Genomic DNA, 22159 nt, shown 5'->3' on the forward strand with positions numbered 1-22159 from the left:
GTAGGCGCTCAGCAATATGAGGTCAGTGAAAGAAGAAGAAAGAAGACTGGAGGCATTTTACTGTGCAGCATTGAACCATTCAAACTGTAACTTTAATAGGATGGAGTGATATACAATGCATCAGAACCCAGAGTAATAAATTAAACACTGGGCGTTTACAATTGAAAGTATTCACAAAAAACAACTTTAATTTAAAAAAAAAAAAAGCAATGTAAAAATGTACAGAGCATAAAGATAAAAAAAGTTTTAAAAAAGCAAAAACAAAACAGCTAGCCTGAAGGCAAGGAAACATATCTTAGTGGATTTTGCTGTAAACATAAAGAGTGTGCAGGCTCTTAACGGCATTTTAGTGTACTAATCATTTTCCTTGAACACACAACTTTTTTTGATTTCCTGAACCATCGACCAACACTTTTGTCTGTAGTAACGAGGCATGACTGGATGTCTTCTTAATTAAAAAAGAAAAAAAAAAGAAAGAAAGAAAAACTGTTTATGTGGATCATTTTTCTCCTTTCCCCATCATTATTTTTATTAGTTTAATTATACAGGTTGGTTCCTACTAGTTATTATAACTGGATAAAATGAACCGGGGCTTTTAAAAGGACCGTATTTTGAAAGTTAACATCACAGAAAATACAAATATGCATACGAAATTTGCCAAAGTGACACACTGTGTTAAATTTATAGAGGTGCTGAAAAGAGTTTACATGGAAACCCAGGAAAGAAAATCACTCTTATGAATTTTCATGGGTTTTCTTTTGTGTTTTTCACATTTTCATCCACTGAGAAACAAAGAAATGTTTTCATTAGCAGCCAATGGAATTCGTAAAGTAAGGAAGCAACAAGTTTGATCGGATATAACATTAGGTGATCATACGCACTGCAGACTATTGATGTCCCAGTTTGGAACTGTACTGACATTTACATCTACATAGCCTAAGAGTAATAGAGATTACAGTATTAACACCTATGCGTGATATTTTATAAAGTACAGCTACGACGTACACGTGGATTTCATCTGAGCGAACCGTAATATGCATGTTCTGTTCCTTCTCAGCTGGACAGAGTCTAGTGATTGTTGTAAAAGTCTTTAATTTATTTTAAAATACATTGCTAAGAGAAGTTTTGGTCCCATTCATTCAGCTATTACTCACACACACACACACACACACACACACACACACACACACACACACACACGCTTACCTTCATTCTCCTTACAAAACACCACTGATTTATACTCTTGTTTTCCTTTTAGGACAGTTCTTTAGTGATAACTCCTCACCCAGACAGCGAGATCTCATAGTCACTTGTTGACAACAGGGGGCGCCCGACTTTCTTGGCATTCTTGGCGTTGGTTATGCGAGCGGCCACGTCCACTGGCTTCTCAAAGTACCGCACGAGAGCCTGCTCGGTGAGGACGGAAGCCAGGAACTGCTCGAACGTGATGGCCCAGTCTTTGTCGATGCTCGTGCTGTGAGGCAGGCCTCTGTCGTGAGGCCCCCCGCCGAGAGGCCGGTTGCTTCTCTCGCCGTTGGAGCCGCCGTCGCTGCGCACCAGCACTGTGTCGTCCGCGATGTCCTCGCACTGCAGCTTCTCGTCCATCTCGTGAGAGCCCGCGCTGAGCACCGAGTAAGATGACATTGAAGTGTCATCTTTGGTTTCGTCGTCTGAGATGAGCATAGCCGAGGAAGTGGCCGTGTCTTTAGGGGACGAGTCCTCAAGCTTGATGTCTTGCATAGGGGGCAGCTGCTCGCTGTCTTCATCCCCCTTTCCCTCCTCACAGGGGCTCGGCTTATTCTCAAGACCTGCAGGGACAAAAATGTCCCCAAGCTCCTGGACCTCCTGGGTGCCTTTAGGATCTAAAACGTCTCTCATGCACACGCTCGGCTCCGAGTTCCCCTCCTGGTTGTGGTCCTTTCTGAAAGAGGAGGAGAAGAGCTTTCCCACCTCTCCCATTTCCAGCAGCAGACTGGTGACCGTTGCTGTAGCGTGATAGAGCTCTTGCTCTGCCACATCTTCACTGAACATGCTGTAAAGGGTCTTGCAAAGCTCGATGAACTGGCTCTGCAGGACAGAAACATTAAAAACAGGTCACTGATGGCTGTGTCTTCACGCTGCTGAGTAATCTGTGCAGCAAATGAAGTCTCACCTGGTTCAGTTTCGGCAGGTCTTTTGTGTTTTCCCGTTTAGGTCTCATCTCCTGGTTCCACAGTTTCAGGTAATGGCGGTAATCAGGAGTGTTCAGTTTCTTCACTGCAGAAATGGACAAAGAATGTGATCGTTCACCAGCTTAAATCATACTTTTTTTTTTAAAGAAAATCTAAGAGTCATTTCAATGTGGTCATGGAAGAAAAGCATGAATAACACATTCAGACCTATATACATGTGACCATGTTATTTACCTTTCTCAGTTTTGAATGTCACTCTGACAAAACCATCATCCTTCTCATTTCTGCACTTTGAGTCATGGCCTGAGAAGAAAGAGGAAGGTTGAGGTCAAACAGTTGTCTGATTACAAATTCTAATTTATTTATATTTTAAAGCATGCAGCAGCATTTGTAGTCCAGAGTTTGACTGAGCCATTGTGACTCCTTGATTCTTTTCTTTTTCAGTCAGTCTGTTGTAGATTTTCTGCTGTGCTTGGGGGTTATTGTGCTGTTGCATGACTTAATTTCAGACAAGCTTTGGCTGTCACACAGACAGCCTCACATTTGGGTCTACAATACTACATACTACAAGGTGCTATGGTCCTGCTGCTGCTAAACAAACTGAGATCATCAGTTTTCCACCACCGTGCTTGGCAGTTTGTATGAAGTGTTTTTGCTCATATGATCTGATTGGCTTTCGTTAAACATGGTATCAAAGGACTTTGTTCCAGGACTCTTGCAGTTTGTTCAGATCGACCTTTGCAAACCTAAGTCATTGTGTCATATTCTGTTTAGAGATAAAGAGGCTTTCTCCTGGTAACCCTTCCAGACAAGCTACACTTTTCAGCCTTTTTCTACGGCACTGCATTAACAAAACTTCTTATTTTACAGAACTGCCTAGAGGCCGATGGAAACTCTTTTTCACAAGACTGCAGACAAGTATACACACTAGAAAGTTACCACCAAGTCATTTGACCACGGATTTGATCTGCGCCTGTGTACTTCTCTAAACTTCATAATAGCTAGGAGACTCATGCTCAACATATTCAAAAACAGCATCATGCTGTGGACCTTCACTCACTCACTCACGCAGTTGTATAGTTCTTATTTAGCGCTTTTCTACTCTATTTGAGCTTGTTGTGCTTTCTTACTACAAGCCTCATTCACATGCATTTATACAGCAGTTTTTTCCTACGCCCAACAGCTTTTGATCTAATAGATTGTAACTGGGGCAACTTGATGGATGCTCCACCTGCTGAAACACACGTGTAAACTTTCATTTGTGTTGCTGTTCCTTCATAACGGTCAGTGTGCACAACGTGCATCCAAAGCCTGTGGTGCCAAAGAAAAAACAACCACACTATCACTTGCAAATCACATGATGTGAGGATCACGTGACTAAGCATAACCACAACAGAAGTTTCACTCGTGCAAATATCATGAGAACCACGCCAAGTTATCATCATTATGTAGCATAATTCCTCACGCAAAAACAAAACAAATCTAAATCCCAACGAAAAGAACGAAACCTCACCGACGGATGTTTCCGGAGTGATGTCTTCAAAGAAGTACTGAGTGGCTTCAAATGCAGAGTCGGGTTCTTCCTGTTCATGAGTCATTTCTGTTAAAGAAGTTAGGATTTAGAATTCAACTTGATATCCTCAACATGTGGGATCGGACAATAAAAGCTTAAAACAACTGCTCCAGACTAGTTAAATGCGCAAATAATGGACCTTTGGTTTCTATGACAAAATGTTATGAAAATCCAGAAATAAGGGTGCATTCAGCTAAAAGCTTTCAGGGTATAATTTATATCAACAGGGGGTTTCTTAAAGCGGGCCCTTTAAAAAAAAAAAAAAGCAATTTCCACAGTGAATGGAGAGAAAAAAACAAAACAAAACACATAAATCAAGAAGCATAACCATTTCTCTTTCCCATTTTCTGTACAGCTAGTGTGAAATCATTTTTAGACCTTCTAAGGTCACCACAATGAATCCAAACACACTCACCAGGGAGGACATGCATCTTGTAGAGCAGCTTTAGCTTCTCAGTGAGGTCCCCGTGACACAGAACACCTACAAACAACCAAAAGCTTTAGCGATCTGCCACATTACACCTCCAACTACCTCCAAATTACAAAAACAATTTGCTAGCTGAACATCATCAGTCATGTTATAAGCTGTTAACTGTATAGAGATAATATTGAGAAAAATAAGAATTGATTAAAAGCTTACTGTACCTACCCAAACCGGTGATAAACTCTCTAAAGTTGATGAGGGCATCTGCGTTTTGGTCAAGAAGACGGAAGAAGCGTACAGCCAGGGGCTCCGAATGGGCTCCATTGGCCCAAGGGAACAGCAGGTTGAAGAGACCCTTAAACTGCTCCACGTCGATGCGGTACTGCTCCAGGTACGGCAGGCTGGGGTCATGGCGCTCTGTGGGGTTGCTGCTGCCGCCCCAGTAACAGCTGGTTAGGTGCTCCGCCTAAAGAAATTATGAAGAGGAGTTAAAAATGAAACGATAATTAGTTAATAAACCCCCCCCCCCCCAAAAAAAAAAACCACACATCTTATACCACCTCATGTATTTTGAACCTGAGTTTATCGGAGACTTTAAGTGTAAATGTATCTGTCTCTAAAGCTCATTGGGTCAACTGTAGCCAGTGCTACAGGCTACAAATACAATGGACGTGACAGTCGTCAAAAAAAGCTTGAGACATTTTTCATAGTGCATGTTTGAGGTGTATTTTTTCACCACCCCCTCTAAAGATTAATGTATTTAACACAATTCAGTGGACTACATACTGAACTTGGAGAGAAACAAAGTATTGATCCTATTGCACTAGTATCAATCCAATACCAGTATTAGTATCAATGTTACTGATATTTGCAGCGATCGGCCCACCTCTACTACACAGACCTGTGGTATAAGCAAATTGTAAGCACAGCTTAAATCTATAGTCACTGGATTTGTCTTTAACTCACCTTGAAGAGCACGTAGAGCTCCTCCAACTCATCGATACTGAAGTCAGTCTCTGTTACAATGGTTCTGACCTGAAACATTATATAACCAAATTAAAAATAGAAGAGAGAAAATGAAATTCAGCGTAAATGTAGGACAGACGATCAGATCACTCTACTGGCATTCTGCCCAAAAGAAACAATTAAAAACCTCTCAACACATTTACTTAATTCCAGATTCTGTAAGATGATCTCCTCACCACATTGCGTTTAGTTGTATCCTCGATGGTTTGGATGACCCTCAGTCTCTGTTTGAAACGCATCTGTTCAATCACGTCGGCACGAATGGAGCCAAATTTCTGACAGAAAGGGAAAAAAAGTGAAATAGGTCAGCTTGGCTGTGGTAAAACGATGTTATCACAGCAAAACAAAAACAGAATCGCAAAAAATGGATTTTATCAGGTAAAAGTCCAAACAAATCCCATAAAAGTCTAAGTTCATATCTTTGGAGTGAATTCAGATAACCAAAACCAAACTTAGAAACACGCGTCATGATCCAGGTTTATTACCTCGTAGGAGCTGCGCACGAGTTTGAAGATGTCCACCTCTGGGTGTGGTTCTCCATTGTCTGTGAGTAAAGAGTGCAAGTGAGGGATGGGAGGGAGGGTGCTGTCCTTATTGGTCACACTGTCCAGATACCTGCAATGGATAAGTTTTAAAAAGTCGGTGTCAAAAATGATAATCATGGCTGATTGACGTGTGTAAAAGATACTGAATCTAACAAGTATTACTGATGAAGAAACACTAGAGAAAAAAATCACTGAATAAAAAGGAAGTGCTTTGTCTTTTCTTACCTCCCCAGTACGGTCATGGCCTCCCCATCGTCCTTGCAGCCCAGCAGCTGGTGGATGTTGGCGTGCAGCACGGAGAGCGCCAGCTGAAAAATGACTTTGATTCCATCATAGAAGAAACAGTCGACCACCACCACCGCGCTCTCGAACGGCATGACGGACAGGAAGAGGGTGAGGAACCAGGAGAGCGAAATAGTGGAGATGACACCAAGGTCCTGCATGCAGTCGTAGAGCTGAGGAATGTACTCACGGGCCAGCTCCTCGAACACACCCTGATCGACCAGAGCTCCTGTACAAGAAAATAATGCTAAATACACAGAAAACAAAAGTGAAATAGAGAGAACACGACATCCATATACTGACCCACAACCCTGGTATTGTAGTAGTCAGGCAGCATCCTCTCACAGAGCGCCACTAGCAGCCAAAAAGCCTCCTCTTCTTTAGCGTAAAGCAGCAACACCGACGTAACAATATTCATGGCCTGTGGAATCGAAGAAGAGAAGAAGAAATCAAGCATTGTCAAGGACTGCTGATTTTTCTGCCGCTCCAATAAAAAGCAAGCATGCGAGCACCTGACAGTATCCGATGTTGGGGTTTCTGAACGCGTAGGCAGTGAGGACCCTGCGCAGGGCAGCGATGCCCATCTCGTTCTGGAAGGCTGGGTGCTCGGGTAAAGAGCGGTGCAGGTCCCGCTCAATCTCCTCTGTTGCCAGGTTGTATTTGCCCATCGATTTCTCCACCAGGTCTTCGTAATATCCAGGGTGGGTGGTCATCTCGTTGATCGCTCCTGTGAAAGACAAATTCGAGAATTAAAGAAAAACACAGTAGGGCAGCCAATCTATGCCAAACCTATCTCTGATTCATTGATTGCACATGAAGAGGTAAGTGATCTAATATATTTACTTATAAACTTAAATAATCGAATACATCTTTTAGGCGTGTGATGACAGCTGTACTCTCTCGATCCCAGACAAATGGAATTACAACAGCTGAACAACCAAATGCATTAATGAATAATTTAAAAAATAAAACAAACAAAAATAGTAGTACAAGCATTATCATATATATTTCAACTGATTGTGTAATCATCATAGCTCTGATCTGAAACCTGATTTGAGTAAATGAACAGCAAAAAAAAAAAAAAAAAACTGTCTGTAATACAAATTATTCTTATTTGGCACGCACATACTGTAGCTCAGAGACCCATTTGTAGGTTTACAATTGGCCTCCAAGTCATCTGAATAAATTTGCAGCACAATTACACACATTAAAGTCCTCACGGACCTGTAATGTCTCTGTGCACATACTTCATTAAACACGCTTATTGGAATTTGCCCCAGAATAGAGCCTCGCCAAACTGGTTTTTAACCATTTGTTCTAAAATGAGACACACTTTGGCAACAGCTGAATGATTCAATGGAGCACGGTAAATTGTCGTCTCGGGATAGATTGCCGTGAGGAAAACTGCTTTCAGCAGCAACAAGTAGGTCATAGAGAGTAGGAGGAGGAGCTGCTGCTTACCAGGCTCCAATCAGGTAAGGATGAGCGCAAGCTTGCTAACAGGAAAGTCTGGAGCAAGTGCATACCTGAACGCGTAACATGTTGTGACAGTTAGGAGCCTTGTGTAATCTGAAGCATTGCAAAATGATGTACAAGCTTTTCCACACAAATTCAAGTGAGATCTGAGATTGATTTTCAGACCCCCCCCCCCAAAAAAGAAACGAAACAAAAGGGGGAAAAAAGGTCTCTAAACCATATTTACTCTGATAATCAGACCAAAGTTTTAATCCCAGAAAGAAAATTTGTACATTTATTTAAATGTGTGGCTGATTATTTTCTTAGAAACTATCACTGTGCACATCAAAATCAACTAGATTAATAGACAGTGCTTAGCAAATTTATCAGAGCTAAAAACGCTAAAATTTTAGAAGTTTGTAAAACATAAAAAGGTTTAAAGCTAAAATCTTATGTGAGGCCTCTCAGGTACAGTGTGCCATTTATTTATTTGTTGCTAGATCCAGACTGACATCAGCCATTTGCCGATACATTGTATCAGTATCAACAACTGCCAATAAATGATAATTAAAACAGTGAAGAACAGACAGAAGAAACACCCTTCAACTGTTATGAGTGTTGTTGTCGCACAGTTTTACCACCAGAGGGCACTCTGCAACTTCCTCTTGGCAACTGGTGTTTGGAAAGCCACAAAAACAACAATCAGCTGATCCAAACACAGCCTAAAGGAATAATCCATTGACTTGTGACCATAAAAAACCCCACTTTTTTAAACTCCTTTGTCTTATTATCATATGAAGCACTCACCAGTAACTACATATAATACATTTTTTATGATACAAGTTTATTTATAGGGTCTAAAAGAAAAAAAAAATGTTATCGACCAATATGTCAGATTTTTAAAGTACCTAATATCGGTTGGGCTCTAATTTTGCCCACCCTGAACATTTCCTCACCGGAGAAAAGCAGCCAGAGCTCTCCCCTCATACTCTCGGGAATCCCCTTGAGAACGAGTTCCTTCGTCTTCTCTGTGCGGTACATACACACCCCCTGTCCGTACTCGGTAAAGTGGTTCTTCCATGCCTGCTCTTTCAGAAACTCCTTCGCCTGATTGGGAAAGCAACAAAAATTTACATGCAGCTAGCATCAATCCACCGTGCAGTTTAATTATAATGTAAAAAAAGAAAATGCAATTTATCTCACCAGCTTCGGATTAAACTCTTCCGGGGAATTGCGACGATACATGGTCATGAGGGCTTGTGTGGCTGTGGGCACGCTGCTGTCGTTCAGGTTAAATTTACGCTCGCCTTCTGAGCCCAGACTGTGCTGAGGGCTGCTGGACAGCAGGGATCCATGCTGGGAGTAAACCTGGAGATAAATCTTATTCAGCCTTTGAAGCTTTAACCTGGACGATGTCACAGTGACCGAATGAAACTACCTACCTCATCATCTGAGCTGTTCAGGCTGCTAGTGAGTTCTTTTTCCAGGTAAGTCTTAGAGGTGGTTTGCTGCAGGAAGTCGGATAGTCTCTGCACCAGGAAGTCTCGGTCTTTCAGGTTAGCAAACAGAAAGGTCATGCGATTCTTGGTGCTGATGGAGAGCGGGCTGGGCAGCACACTGGAGCTGTCTGCTTTTTCCACGATGGTCACCTGCAGGATGCCGAGAGTAAAATTTTAGACCAACAAAGACCAAACAATGTGTTTAGCTGCACATATTTCTCCATGTATGCAGCTATGGAGAGTCACAGTCACACTGATGGAAAAATGTCTGGAATAGTTGGATTGTGGAGATGATTTGAATATTTGACGAGGCTGCATTGTATTTAAGTCTCCAAAATGGCATTAAATGCAGTTTAAAGTAACTTTTTTTTAAATGCAACACTTCATGCTGAACTTTGTTTACAGATTGAGATTCAGTCATTAAATGATGTTGACCAATCAAAATCCATCAGATCCATCCAAAGATACAGTTTTCATAGTAAGCCAGATCCGAATCAAATTCCAGTTGCACAATGAGACAGATCCAGAAAAGACGTCTCATCAGCTACGGCTGTAACAGAGCCACCTTCTGTCAGTGAAGACTGACATCAGATATAATTATAACTGATTAAACAGGGAAACATTAAAGCAGAGTATTTCTTTAAAACGTATTCATAAACTTGGGCGTCCATGCCGCCCACCCAACCACACCGTGGGGTGATGACAATAAACCATCAGCTTTTTATGGCTGATGGGGAACAAATAGGGGAGATTTCTAGGTATTTTACCTCGAGTGGGGAATGTCCCTTTGGACACCGTCTGAGGTCACTGTCCCACTATTGACCATGCGAGTCATGACATGAGTCAAATTAAGAAATACATCACAGGGGGTTAAGCATGAAACCACAGTGAGACCTCGCCTTACCCCATGATGTGACCTATTGAGGAACGGCGCCGGGGCTGAGGTGCCTGGGGATTGATCTCAGGGATCCATTTAGGTGGCGGATAGCTGGCGTTACATACCTGGGACTCTCCACTCTCCTCACATCCTCTAAGCGAGGTTGTGACATTTGAAACTAGCTAGAACTTAGTGACGAAGCTAGACACGAATACAGAAAATGACTCCTAAATGGTTAAAACGCCACAGTCTACAGCTCTCTGTGAACGAAATGGATGACAGCGATTCAGCATGACAGCTGCATTATGTACACACTGTGTTTAAGAGCAGATGGGAAGTGACAGCCCCCCCCACACACACACACACCAATATCAGTCAGATAAACGACTGTCAAGCCGCTTATTTGAGCTTCAAGTTGTGGGTCTGATTTTCAAGATCTGCTGTTTTTCTTGTTTTTATTTTTATTCTTTGAAGCTGTTAATAAACAGAATGACTCACCTCCCGTAGGGGGATGATGAGGCTACACAGCGACTCTTCCTTGCTGGTGAAGCAGATGTAGTTGGTGGACACAAACATCTGTCCCAGGATGTGCATCTTGTTAAAGGGAGTCCACAGGGTGCAGTCTGTGTGACCGTCCAGTTTTTCATCTTTGGGCAGACGGAAGAGCGCTCTGTAGCGCTCGCTCTTAGCTCTCGCATCCAGATCTCTGAAAGATGCAAATTTCTCACATAAGATAACAGAAACTTGTAGATATTCAGTGGTTCTAAAAGCAAAGAAGCAGTAATGCTCTGCACCAGGACCTACCTCTTGAGTGCTGAGACCTTCTTGGGTGATTTCTTCTTCAGCTTGGGCAGCGAGCGGTCCTGCTCAAAGCCTTTGTTGTCGAGCAGTTGCCGCATGGCGATGTTGGCCAGCTGCTCCGCTAACTTAAAAGTCTCGTTGATGTTGAGGAAGACGGAGAAGAGGTGCTCGTTGGTACGCGTGCTCACCTTGATCACATCAGGCAGAAGAAGGGTGGCGCTCTTCTCCAGCTGCGTGATATCTGCCCAACGCACCACCATTTTGACTGAAAGTAAGAAAAAAAAAAAGCCCCCCCAAAAAACAGGACATACTTTTAATATCAGTGGACTAAAATAGCCCTAAATATATGGTTTAAGCTTTGTGAAAGGCTATAACTTCAAAGAATATAAGAAAAATATAATGGCTTAAGGCACAACAGCGTTTCACGATATAATCTTGAAAAGACTTGTTCAGATCTCTGCAGGTTGAGGTCCTTTCGATAAACAGGAAAAAAATAAGACATTACTGAAGACAGTATAATTGGGTAATGTCCAACCTTCTTTCCCCAGCAAGTACGAATAGAAGCAGAGGTGGTTGATGCTGAGGTAGAGCCATCCCTGCCGAGGCACCTTCCCCTTCCAGTAGCTGCAGGAGTAATAGTTGACCAGCTTCTCCTCTTCGGGCATCCCAAACAGTTTACGAAACTTAGCGCTAGCCTCCTTGAACTTGTCTGTGTCATCGTCTTCTTTGACATCGTGGTTCTTGTTGTACTCCGCTATGATACCCTGCAGCATGATGAAGAGAGACAGCACAACAGGCATGAGGTGAAATGCTTAGGGTGTATTGCAAATACCTCAATTTAAACAAAAACCTCTGAAGGTTGTTGGGTTTTTGCAGACAACCCACACATCCACATTGCTGTTGTGGACTCATCTGCACTACTTGCTTTACAACAAGCTTTCTTAAAGTTAAAAGTGTTTAGTAAAGTGATAGGAGATAGATGTTTTCTCATAAACTTTCTGCAATCCCAGGAGTCGCCCCCTGCTGGCCGTTAGTAGGAATGCAAGTTAACGTCACGATTGTACAGTCAGAGTCATTACCTGGACCTTTCCTTTGACAAACGTGGTAATGTCATTCTCATTCTCAAAGATGGAGAGAGTCTGCAGCAGGTTATGTTCCAGCCACTCCCAGTGCTCTGTGATCTCTTTGCGGGAGGTTCCTGTGAAAGCAATCACAGTTCATATGAAGGCGTAATGTTTCAAAAGTGATACAGAGGGTTGTTGTTTTTAAAATATATTTTTCTATTTTGTTTAAAAGCATCCCAGTAGATATTTTACCTCTTCAGCAGAGCACTGCAGTTAATAAGACAGGTAAATAAGGACAGAGGTATCGGTGCAAGTCAAGAAAACAATTACATGCTCTTTTTTTTTAAAAACAAACAAAAACAAACAAACAAAAAACAGAAAGGATATCATGGCAATTTAGTTAGAACTGAGCAGTGAGATTAAAACTGGTCTTTCTGGTCATGGGAGAAATGGATTGCAGTAATGGCTGCTACTGTGGGCCATTATCCCTGAACACTGCTGCAAAACAGCCCTTCAGTGAGTGCACATTGACTGCATTAGCCATGTCTGCCAGGCTGCTCCACTCGCCTGCCATCTCTGGGGGGAGGAATTAAGAACTGGGAGGGGAGGAGAGGGAGAGGCGAGGGGAGCCAATGGCATTTCAGAGCCAAGCAAGTCCTCTGTAGGCCTCCATTTCAGATAGAGAGCAGAAATGGTACTCTCACATTTGTATTTGGTAGATAACGACCTAATTAAATACGCTGTTACACGTGTTCAGAACAAAATCCGTTTGCCTGTTTACCAATCATGCCTCATCTTCATTAAGCGTGACATTAACTCAGCTATCAGAGCAGCCTGCTCGGCAGTTGTCTATGTGATTAATTTCTTTAAACTCCCTGAAGTTTGGAGAATTGATATCACTCTCGCTACACACAAATAAAATGTCCACAGAAAGGCTGCCAAACCAGGCAACATTTTTCCAGTCTGTGTGAACTGGTTTAGCCTTGGTTGCCTGTTCTCAGCTGACCAGACTGGTGTGGTCTTCTGCTGCTGTAGTCCACCTGCTTCAAGGTTCGAGAGATGCTCTTCTGCATATCCTAAGTAACAAGTGGTTACTTGAGTTATTGTAGCCTGTCAAAATACTCCGACCAGCCCGTTGATACCAACAACCAACCTTGTTCAGAGTCACCTAAATCCCACTTCTGCTCGATTTTGATGGTCTGTTTGAACTTCTGCAAGTCATTTTGACATAAACTCAATACATACTTAAATGGACTGAGTAGCTGATCTGTGATTGGCTGATTAGAAATTTGTGTGAATAATAATAAAAATGTTTGCTTGGAAAAGAGTAGTTACTGGATGTAACACTAGTTCTGTGCTTATTAGGTCCCTAAAGCAGGCTTTGGGGTTGCTGAAGTTGTGGCTTCACTTTTGTCTGTGGCGTTCTTTGCGACTTGCTTCCAACTTCTGCCTGTGTGTTATGATCAGCAGTTTTCCAGACCTTTAGGAAATTGTAATCAATAATGCAATTAACACAAAATTAAAATGAAATGTCTCAGAAGTCGTTCAGCTCTATTAAGAAGTGCTTATGCATTTAGCCCAAAGTGGGAATATTTACATACTTGGTTTAATATTGGTGCAAAGAAGAGTTCTGCTTCTAAAAAGTGCATTGCTGCTAAATGGCATTATTTACTGCCACAGTCTGTGGTAAGTAGCAGATTGGACTACTGTGAGAACCTGATGAGAATCACAATGAAACTACATCAAGCAATTGGCTGAAAACCACAGATTCTTGCACCGTTGCCCGTAATCCTTTAAAACCACCAGCGCACAATGTAACACCTTGCATTCAGCAGCTAACATGGGTGACAGCAGCAAGGTAAACCATCAGGAGCTGCGTGAAAGCTGGTGGTAGGATTGCAGATGGGTCTGTAGTGGAGTGGCCCACATATGTGATGCTAAAATGTGTAGAATTGGTGCACAACATACATTTTCAATTGTAAGTTTGCTTTTCTTTCAGTTGTTCTGCACGTACCATGAGCAATGATCCAGTAAACTAAAGAGTCAGGAGTCTGGTAGAGGATCCTGTACGGGGCCATCCGAGCGCTCGAGTCCAGAACAACATCCAAGGTCCCAACAAGCAAACCTGCAAGAGCCCAGAAGACATTTACTACAGAAAGAAGTCTGTTAGGCGGCAACACAAAAGTCCTGCTAAAAATGTGCAACCATGTGCATCTATACACAAATAACATGTATTTACATTTGTATACCATGCTGTTATGCTTAAGCAAAAGGGGAAAACCATGAGGTCTTGTGGTTTGAGTACAACAAAAACATCCTGTGGCTAAAAACATTTCTGCTCTGCATTAAACGCTTTCACTTTTTCAACCATATACCCACCCGTGATCTTTACGTGTGGTCTGACAGTTATGATTGTGCCGGGTGAGAAATGACTGCATATAATCACACGTTCTACACGAGCCATTCTGCACGAGGCATTTATGAACTAATGGCCTTAATAGTGGTTAATAAGTCAGTTAATAATTTATAAGTCAGTTGTAGCCCATTAGTGTGAACCCATCAGGTTTACCAGATTGCAGAAAACAACTGACCAGCAGGGTGTTTATTCTCCTATTAAATTTGCCTTTTGACCTCTGAGTGTTCTTTACAAAGGCAGACCCTCTATATGTGCCTTTGCATCTTAAAGAAACTAGAAAAAAACACCGGTGATTTTATCAGAATTCGCTCTGTGGGGATGCCAAGGTTTGCTTGCTTTATTTTACCATAAGTGTAAAAGGTAAGATATGCTGCTCCCTTCTGCTTTGTTTCTGACTTTTCTTTTATTAAGATGGCTTTCTGGGCTAGTTTTCTACTATTTCTAGGCTGGATTATTATAATTTCCTAGTATCAGGATGTCTGAAAAGCCTTCAGTTGTTCCAAATGGGTGCAACTCGAGTCCTAACAGGGACTGTTGTGTTCTCTTTGCTGGTTCTCTGTTGGATTCAGAAGTAAATTTAACATCCTTCTCCTCACATACAAACTCCTGATATCCCAGCAGGGCACTTCAGTTCTTGAGACTGCAGGCTTACTTCTTCTTCCTCGAGTCTCTAAAAGTAGAACAGGAGGCAGAAGCCTTCAGCCATCAGGCTCCTCTCCTGTGGAACCAGCTCCCAGTTTAGGTCCCACAGACACCCTCTCTATTTTTAAGATTAAGCTTCAAAGTTTTCTTTTTCATAAGACTAATACTTCAGGCTGGATCATCTGACCCTGAATCGTCCTTCAGTTTCCCAGCTATAAGCTCAGGCTGCTTGGGGAATTCCCATGATGCACTGAGCACTTGTCATCCTTTCTATTCTTTAACCTACACATGAATTTTTGCACGACGTGATTCCCCCCCCCAAGTTTGTTGTTTGGTGTCTCTCTGTGCCTTTCTTTTCTCTTCTGCAGTCAGCCCCTCAACCCATGTCGGAGACAGGCAGCCTCCCCGACTCTGCTTCTGCTCGAAGTCTCCTACATTAAAATGAAAATGGTAAAAATATCCCCCAGCATTGCAGAATCCTTACTCATAGGGGGTCTTTGGATTTCTATCAGTTCTAGGGTATTTGTCTTCCAACACAAAGTGTCTTGAGACTTCTATTGCTGTGATTTTTGCACTATATTAAGCATAAAAAAAATTAAGTGCCATGAGAGACAGGTTATTTTTGTTCTGCTGCTCATCAGGGCACACACAGTATGAGTCACACAGACAGCAAGAGAGGGAGGAGGGAAACGAGACAAACGAAGGAAGCTGAATTTTCATGGGGGAAAAAGCAGTTTGAGAGAGAAATAATAAAATAAGCACATCTGCATGGATTAGACTCACTGACCGCTCTGCTCTCTCATCTCTGTACTCATGTAAATTCTGCCTCTGCCTTTCTTTTTACAGTCCTACTTATCAGTTCCTCTTACCTCTCAAAAGCAGAACAGATCAAGAAGCCTCATCAAAAAGCTGGTTAACCTGACTGATATCTGCTGTGTACTTCTTTAGTTACACTTATGCCAAATGTTACAGATCATGCGTAATAGCCGTTTCCTGAGAACTCCAGCCGTAGACAAATAAACAAAAATACTGACTCATACTTGCAACATCTTGAACCTTGAGAAGCGCCTGCACAAAGCAGTAAACCACCCAGAGGTGACTGGAGTCCTATACACCACGAAACCAGTGAGATAATCCACACTTTGGTTTACCCCGCTGAGAGAAACAGCAAAACTGTTATGAGTGTGAAGACAACTTCCTCTTCGACACAAGAATGTTGACGAGGTTAAAAATGCACACCTCAGAGAGGACTTTAATGTGTTAAATAATCAGCATTTTGTAATTTGCCTCAAAAATAGATGTGATAGATAGAAATTCAGTGTCCAAGTATGAACTGCTGGAGTCTGAGGAGGAAAAAAAAAAAAAAAAAAAAAAGAGACTCAGTTGTGTTGCATGGTATGAATAGCTTAGCCGGAGGAGGCGTCTGCTTTGAGGTTTAACGCAGGAAACTCAGGTGAGACCACTGAACTTCTATGACCACCTTGATCTTGGTTCATATAGTTTAAAGTGAAACCCAAAGCAAACAGCAGGAAAGACAGTTGTTCAGCTATTTTTGGACCCATTTTGCCAATTTTTATACAATACTGTGCAAAAGTCTTTAGCCACGCCTCATTTCTTTCAATTTTGCTACATAAGTGGGATACAGGTGCAGCAAATTAATGAAATAGGCATGGAAATACAGTATATACGACAAACAAAACTGTATAAGAATTTGTACAACTCTAATGAGATCGAAAGTCAATAATTGGTATGACCACCTTTATTCCTCAACACAGCCTGAACTCTCCTGAACACAGCCAACACAGCCGTCTTCAGGAACAGTTCTCCAGGCTTCTTGAAGGACATTCAAAGCTCGTCTTTGGATGTAAAGATGATCCCACATGTGGAGGTCTGGGTAGGCCAGTCCATAGCTGTAGACACTCATTGTTGTACCTCTTTCCTGATTTCAGCCCAGATCTTGTATAATGTGGCATACCTCACTCTTCAGTCTTATGAAGATCTTCTTGACAGCCAGATTGATTGATCAGCTCTGGACTATTATTTCTTAAGCACATAACGTTCAGCCACTGTTCATTTGTTGTGGATTTTTTATTTATTTATTTATTTATTTTTTAGACCTACCACTTCTTATTCTGTTCTCCACTTTTTTCGACTTCTCAATTTAAAAGTTTAAAAAGCACGCCATAGCAAGATAAGCCAGTTTTTTGATCCAACAAAACAAATGATGTGCTTTTACAACAGTAAAGGTTGTCTGTTATGTGTAGACATAACACTGATTCATGTCTTGAGTTGGTTACTTTTTTTTGGTGCTTGAAAATTCACAAGTAGCTTAAAAAAATCCTCTAAAAATGATCAGGTAGAAGGACCGGGCTCACAATGAGCCAGTGTCTCAATGAACAGCCTGGAGAACTGTTGCTCAAGAGCCCTTTAAAAAAAGAAGGAAAAAAAGAGAAAGTCTATCTCCTTGGAAGCAAAAAAATACAGAAATGAATATTGTGACTTTCCGCGGCGCTGTATACAGGAGATCAGTCATTTCACCGTCTTTATCGCGATAGATCTTTTATCAAGTGTACGATAAGCAACCCCAAAAACCACACCCTGGCAGCATTAACTCATCAAACCAAAGTTCATGTTACTGCTTGTTCCAAATCAAACCTCTGCCTTTACGCTGACATTTCCTTCCACAGACTGAAGCAGTGGGTGCGCAACCAGCATGAAGCTGTGTAGCATCCAGCATGTGGCTGGAAAACTCAGAGCAATCGTCCCCTGAACTGAAATCATGTGATGTTTTGTGCTTCTCCGCTTAGACACAATCAGAGATCCTCATTGTTAGAGGGAAACAAACCACATTCTCTGAAACATTAACGCATTTCACTCAGCAGAAGAACAGGAAACCAAGCTGACAGCACTGGTATAAATACATTTCTCCATTGTTTACATCCTCTTTCTGCTTGGGTGAGCAGAGTCGGAGGCCCTGCTGGTGTGGGATTTTATATTAAGCAAACAAAAGGCCACAATCTTCCCCGGAATTACAATCAATACCGTTTCAGATAACAGAAAGCCAAGACATGAAATGTTTCACTGCATCAATTTAAGATATTAGACACATTTTTCGGCTTTTCCCTCGCCACATCTCTCTGCCTGCTCACATCAAAGACTCGTCTTAAAGCACAAGATAAGGGAATCTGTCCGGCACGACACACTTGCACCAGGCAAACATTTACTTATTATCAGGTTGTGAAATAGTGTGTTGTACTTGGTGTCATTTTATGCTAAAAGCACCACTGTCTACAATTGTGTAACGAGTTTCACAATAGGCATATTCAGTGCTTTTACATCTGATAAAAACACATTTTGTTGTGCATTTTTAAATTTCCTTCCTTTCTGAATTTCATATTCTACCCTGTTACTGTAAAGGCTGATTATACAGCATGTGACCATCAACAGTTCAACACTGAAGTGAGCAGACTCCTCCCAGCCTGCATTATATGTGCAGCGCTGTTAGCTCATATGCTGCAAGTACAGCTTATACACTGTAAATCTGAGATTCCCAGCCTTTTACAGCTCATTTGGTAGCCCAGCCGACTACCTTTATATCTTAAACTGGTTCATTTTCACAGTTGTGATAAGCATGTAGAGGAAAAAGCAAATATTACAGGAAGGCCAATAAATGTGGTACTTTTTGCATTCTTACTATTCTTAACCACTACAGACCCCGTTTATGAGCACCCACACGGCTAACATCTTTCATCCTACAGGCTTTTCTTGAGTCTTCAGTGGCTCTTTGAGGGGTTACAGTGAAGAAGTGAGAGGTCTTTTATAATGCTGATAAAAAAAATATTTAAAAAAAAAAAAAGAGAAAAACTGATGTGAAAGTGGCTCTCACTGTGTCGATACATCTTCCTCTTCTTTTGGATGTATCCAGCCTTATATTATCAAAAAGGGTTAGTTATCCGTTTCTCTACATACAATGCAGAAGTTCTGCAACTGCTCGTGCAGGGTTGGTCCTCATATTTTATGATGCTGACACCCATAGACTCACATAACCCAAAGTTTTTCTGAAGCAGCTAAAGCAAGCACATATTTTCCATTTTCCACCTCCCTCCAGCTCTGAGACATGGGAGCTGCAGCTCGGTCAAGATGAATATGCTGATCTGTAAAAGGCTCGAGTCCGGTGCTGCTGATGGCTTCTCCTACCCCTGAAAGGACTGAGGGCAGTACCAGTGTCACTGGGTGCTGCGTGCCAACTGGCACACAATGCAAGTCAGCAAGCTCAGCTTTTACATAAAAATGACATCATCTTCCAGCACCACTTAGCACACTCTGCGTTGCCACAGCAAGGACACACTAGAGACCGAGAAGAGAAGGCAGCGGGTCTAATTATCAATATGATAGCAGGTCATATTACCAATATTAGTGTTTAAATTTGTAATATTAGTCTTTTTCTGGAATTGAGAAGAACCCTAATGTTTACCGGCCTCCTTTATGGGAATAAGGCTGGGAAATGGTGACGAGATGACACAAATATGCCTGCGATCAGATATTATACTATTATACTTATAATACTTGCATCTCTTTATTTGCATTTAATTTATTAGACTGTGTTAAAAAATGAATTAAAGTCCGTTTATTCTGCCTAAAACTGGTTTCTGTATTACATATTCAGGAAATTCACTGTAACATTGATCCACCAGATAATTACAGCAAATCTATGCAACACAAAATCTTGCTGTGTTGTGAAAATCTCTAAAGATTTTTAAACGGAGCCACTATTAAGACGTGTACGGTGGGATTTGTCATTTTAAATTCACAAGACGATCATTTGTCCAAGGACGACAATTATATTATACGTTCATGCGGCTCTAATGACTTCAGATGCACTCAGCCAACGCAGGAAAAGGAGAAAAACCAGGCAATTAAGTTTTAGTTTCACCTTGGACCGTAACACAATTACATTTTTACTACTTTTGTGGGAGCGTCATCAGCAGGACTGATTATCTGTGCAGCCTCTGCGTTACACAGCCCCTCAGTGTTTGAAGCAAATAAATTTCAGCGTACTACACTCCGAGGTGAAACTAAAACTTGATTAGCCGAGCACAGTGTTTATCTGACATCACTGAAGGCACGTATGAATTCAACTCCTGTGTCGCTCATTACAGCTAAACTGCTCGTGCAGGACAGTTATCGTGTTAATTGTGTTCAAAGGCTGAAGGTGTGAATGTGAAAATCTGTGGTTGTCTGTCATTCTGCGTCAGACATCCGCGTTGTACATCCTGGATCGACCTAACCAGGATGTACCTCACTGCCTTTTACTGTATAACAGTTGAAACCGGCCCCCACCTCACCTACTCCTCAGTCACAGTGGTCCTCAGAGATTTCAGTCTTGTCACAGTTCAAGGTGTTAGAGCTCAGTGGGCGGTGACACTGACTGACAGAGAGTGAGAACTGATGAACACCGATTACTGACAAAAGCATCACTTTCTCTTCAGCTCTGGATCACCAGGAGTCTGAGCAGCTGTTTAAGATGCTCCTATATGAAACACATCCCCTGAACTAATTTGAATGCTAATATTTCATCACAGAATCACCACACACAGTACAGACACAGTACAATATCCCTCATGTACGAAAACTATGTAAAACAGTCTTCTTTAAGTTCTAAACTGTTAAATAAAAAACACATATCCTGCCATCACCATAACCTGTCGCTCTCCTGTGCCTCCTGCTTGACCCATTTTGGATGGAACAAGCTAGGAGGGGGGAGGAGGAGGAAGAGTGAGAGAATGAAGCAGGGGGAATGATTCAGCATGAGCAAGCAAACAGACTCAAACAGATTCACTGTTGTTGAGGCTTCACAGCCATTAGCAGCTGCACAGCTGAAACCACAGTTGCAATAGTTGTTGTTGTTGTGATGGATGGAATCTAATTTCCACTGCAGGCAGGAACACCCTGAGACATTTTAAACCATATTATGACCTCCAATATGGGTGGGTCGGTGGGTGGAAGTTGTGTAAGCAGACAGTAGATCCCACACACTGAAGGATCTGCTCTTTGCCCCCCCTCCCTCTCCCTCTGTGTGATGTCAGCGCCCTAGGTCGCAGTTTGTCACCGGCATGAAGGAGGTCTGTGAGAGCAGCAGACTCAGCTTTTCTCCCTGGAAGACGCGACCAGGTGAAAGGCCGTCTGGCAGCTGCTTGGTCACGTGCTCTTCCATTTTATTTATTTATTTTTTGCCGTCCAGCATCGACTTGCGGTTAAGCCTGACACACTGTCACAGTGCAGCTGACCATCACCTGACCTTTTTCTCTTCCCAAATTTACACGAAATACTGGATTTTTCCCCCTTACGGAGTCATGACAACAGCTTACAAAACATGGTACTCACCCGCCAGTCCTCCGCCTCCATCCCCGTGGCCCTTCCGTTTCTGGAGGATGAAATACGGGTTCGCTCTCTCGGTGATCCATAACGCGCCAGCAAGTAACACATCTTCGGGAGTGACCCACATGCTGCTGTGTTTATTATTTTTATTATTATTATTTATTATTTTATGGGGACATCGAACCCCCGGGACTGCTGACGGTGACCGTCAAACTGGTCTTACCGGGACGTGTGATTGTGTTTAGATTGTGTTATTATTTTTAGATCACTAAAGGATCGATGAAGGCCTGATCGTCTCTCGAGCAGCTGCAGGATCTAGTATTGGATATCCGAGCAAAAAGAAGCGCAAGCAAGCGTGTTATAATTAAACCTGGCAGGCACTTCACATTTCGTGCACGCAAACCTTCTCCTGCAGCAGCAGCCTCCTGAGCCCACGGAGGTCTTTTAAACAAACAGATGTCTTTGAGGAATTGTGTGCAGCTTCGGCTCTGTTTGTGGGCGCACACAGGCGCAGTGCTGATCAGTCTTTGTTGACCATGCTCCGCGGCAGGTGCGATTCAGACGTGCAGTGCTTGCTTGCAGAGAAACGCACGACACAGTCACCACGGAACGGTCGATATGGTCCTTTCGGCCGCGAAGTCCACGTCCGCGTGCTGAGGTCAGGCGACACTTGTACAAATGAAACAACAATAACGCCGCGGTCCTCCTCTCCGTGTCAGCTGAAGCTGCTGCCGCACGCAAAATAAAGCACGTCACGGAGCGCGCGACGTCAGCGGGAGGAGGTGGAGACGCACACGGAAATACCGAGAGAGCGTGTTATTGTTTCTACAAACTCACATTGTTTATTGTAGTTTTACTTTAATGTAACCTGAAGAAAACCCCGAACAAAAAATAAAACAAAAAATAGAGTTTTGTTATTTGATAAATGGTTAAATATCCAAATCAACACAAGCAGAAGGAACAATCCAGCTATTCAGAGAGAACCTGCATGACAACATTAGACCTT

At 42.3% G+C, this 22159-nt stretch overlaps 1 protein-coding gene across 1 annotated transcript; it reads right to left on the reverse strand.

Annotated features, from left to right (window-relative positions):
- Window positions 1–55: 55 nt before the first annotated feature.
- Window positions 56–21920, reverse strand: tbc1d9 (TBC1 domain family, member 9 (with GRAM domain)). Its single transcript, XM_005932336.2, has 21 exons — window positions 21160–21920; window positions 13732–13842; window positions 11733–11851; window positions 11189–11417; window positions 10657–10918; window positions 10351–10558; window positions 8919–9125; window positions 8680–8844; window positions 8433–8583; window positions 6534–6748; window positions 6325–6442; window positions 5965–6250; window positions 5680–5809; window positions 5371–5469; window positions 5135–5203; window positions 4394–4634; window positions 4160–4225; window positions 3685–3771; window positions 2406–2474; window positions 2153–2256; window positions 56–2067 (listed from the first exon to the last, which is right to left on the reverse strand). The coding sequence occupies exons 1-21, from the start codon at window positions 21278–21280 to the stop codon at window positions 1282–1284; spliced, it is 3843 nt and encodes a 1280-aa protein (XP_005932398.1). The 5' UTR covers window positions 21281–21920; the 3' UTR covers window positions 56–1281.
- Window positions 21921–22159: the final 239 nt, after the last annotated feature.

This window comes from Haplochromis burtoni, unplaced genomic scaffold (genome assembly GCF_018398535.1).
Source record: "Haplochromis burtoni strain Fernald_Lab_line unplaced genomic scaffold, NCSU_Asbu1 Contig_158, whole genome shotgun sequence".
Taxonomy (NCBI): domain Eukaryota; kingdom Metazoa; phylum Chordata; class Actinopteri; order Cichliformes; family Cichlidae; genus Haplochromis; species Haplochromis burtoni.

Excerpts from the sequence above, each read along its gene's own strand:
- tbc1d9 (XM_005932336.2), bottom strand. The coding sequence starts at position 21,280 with ATGTGGGTCACTCCCGAAGATGTGTTACTTGCTGGCGCGTTATGGATC. Across the intron at positions 6,749-8,432 it reads GCTCTGGCTGCTTTTCTCCG|GAGCGATCAACGAGATGACC; the intron begins GTGAGGAAATGT and ends TGTCTTTCACAG. Across the intron at positions 2,068-2,152 it reads ACCTGCCGAAACTGAACCAG|AGCCAGTTCATCGAGCTTTG; the intron begins GTGAGACTTCAT and ends TCTGTCCTGCAG.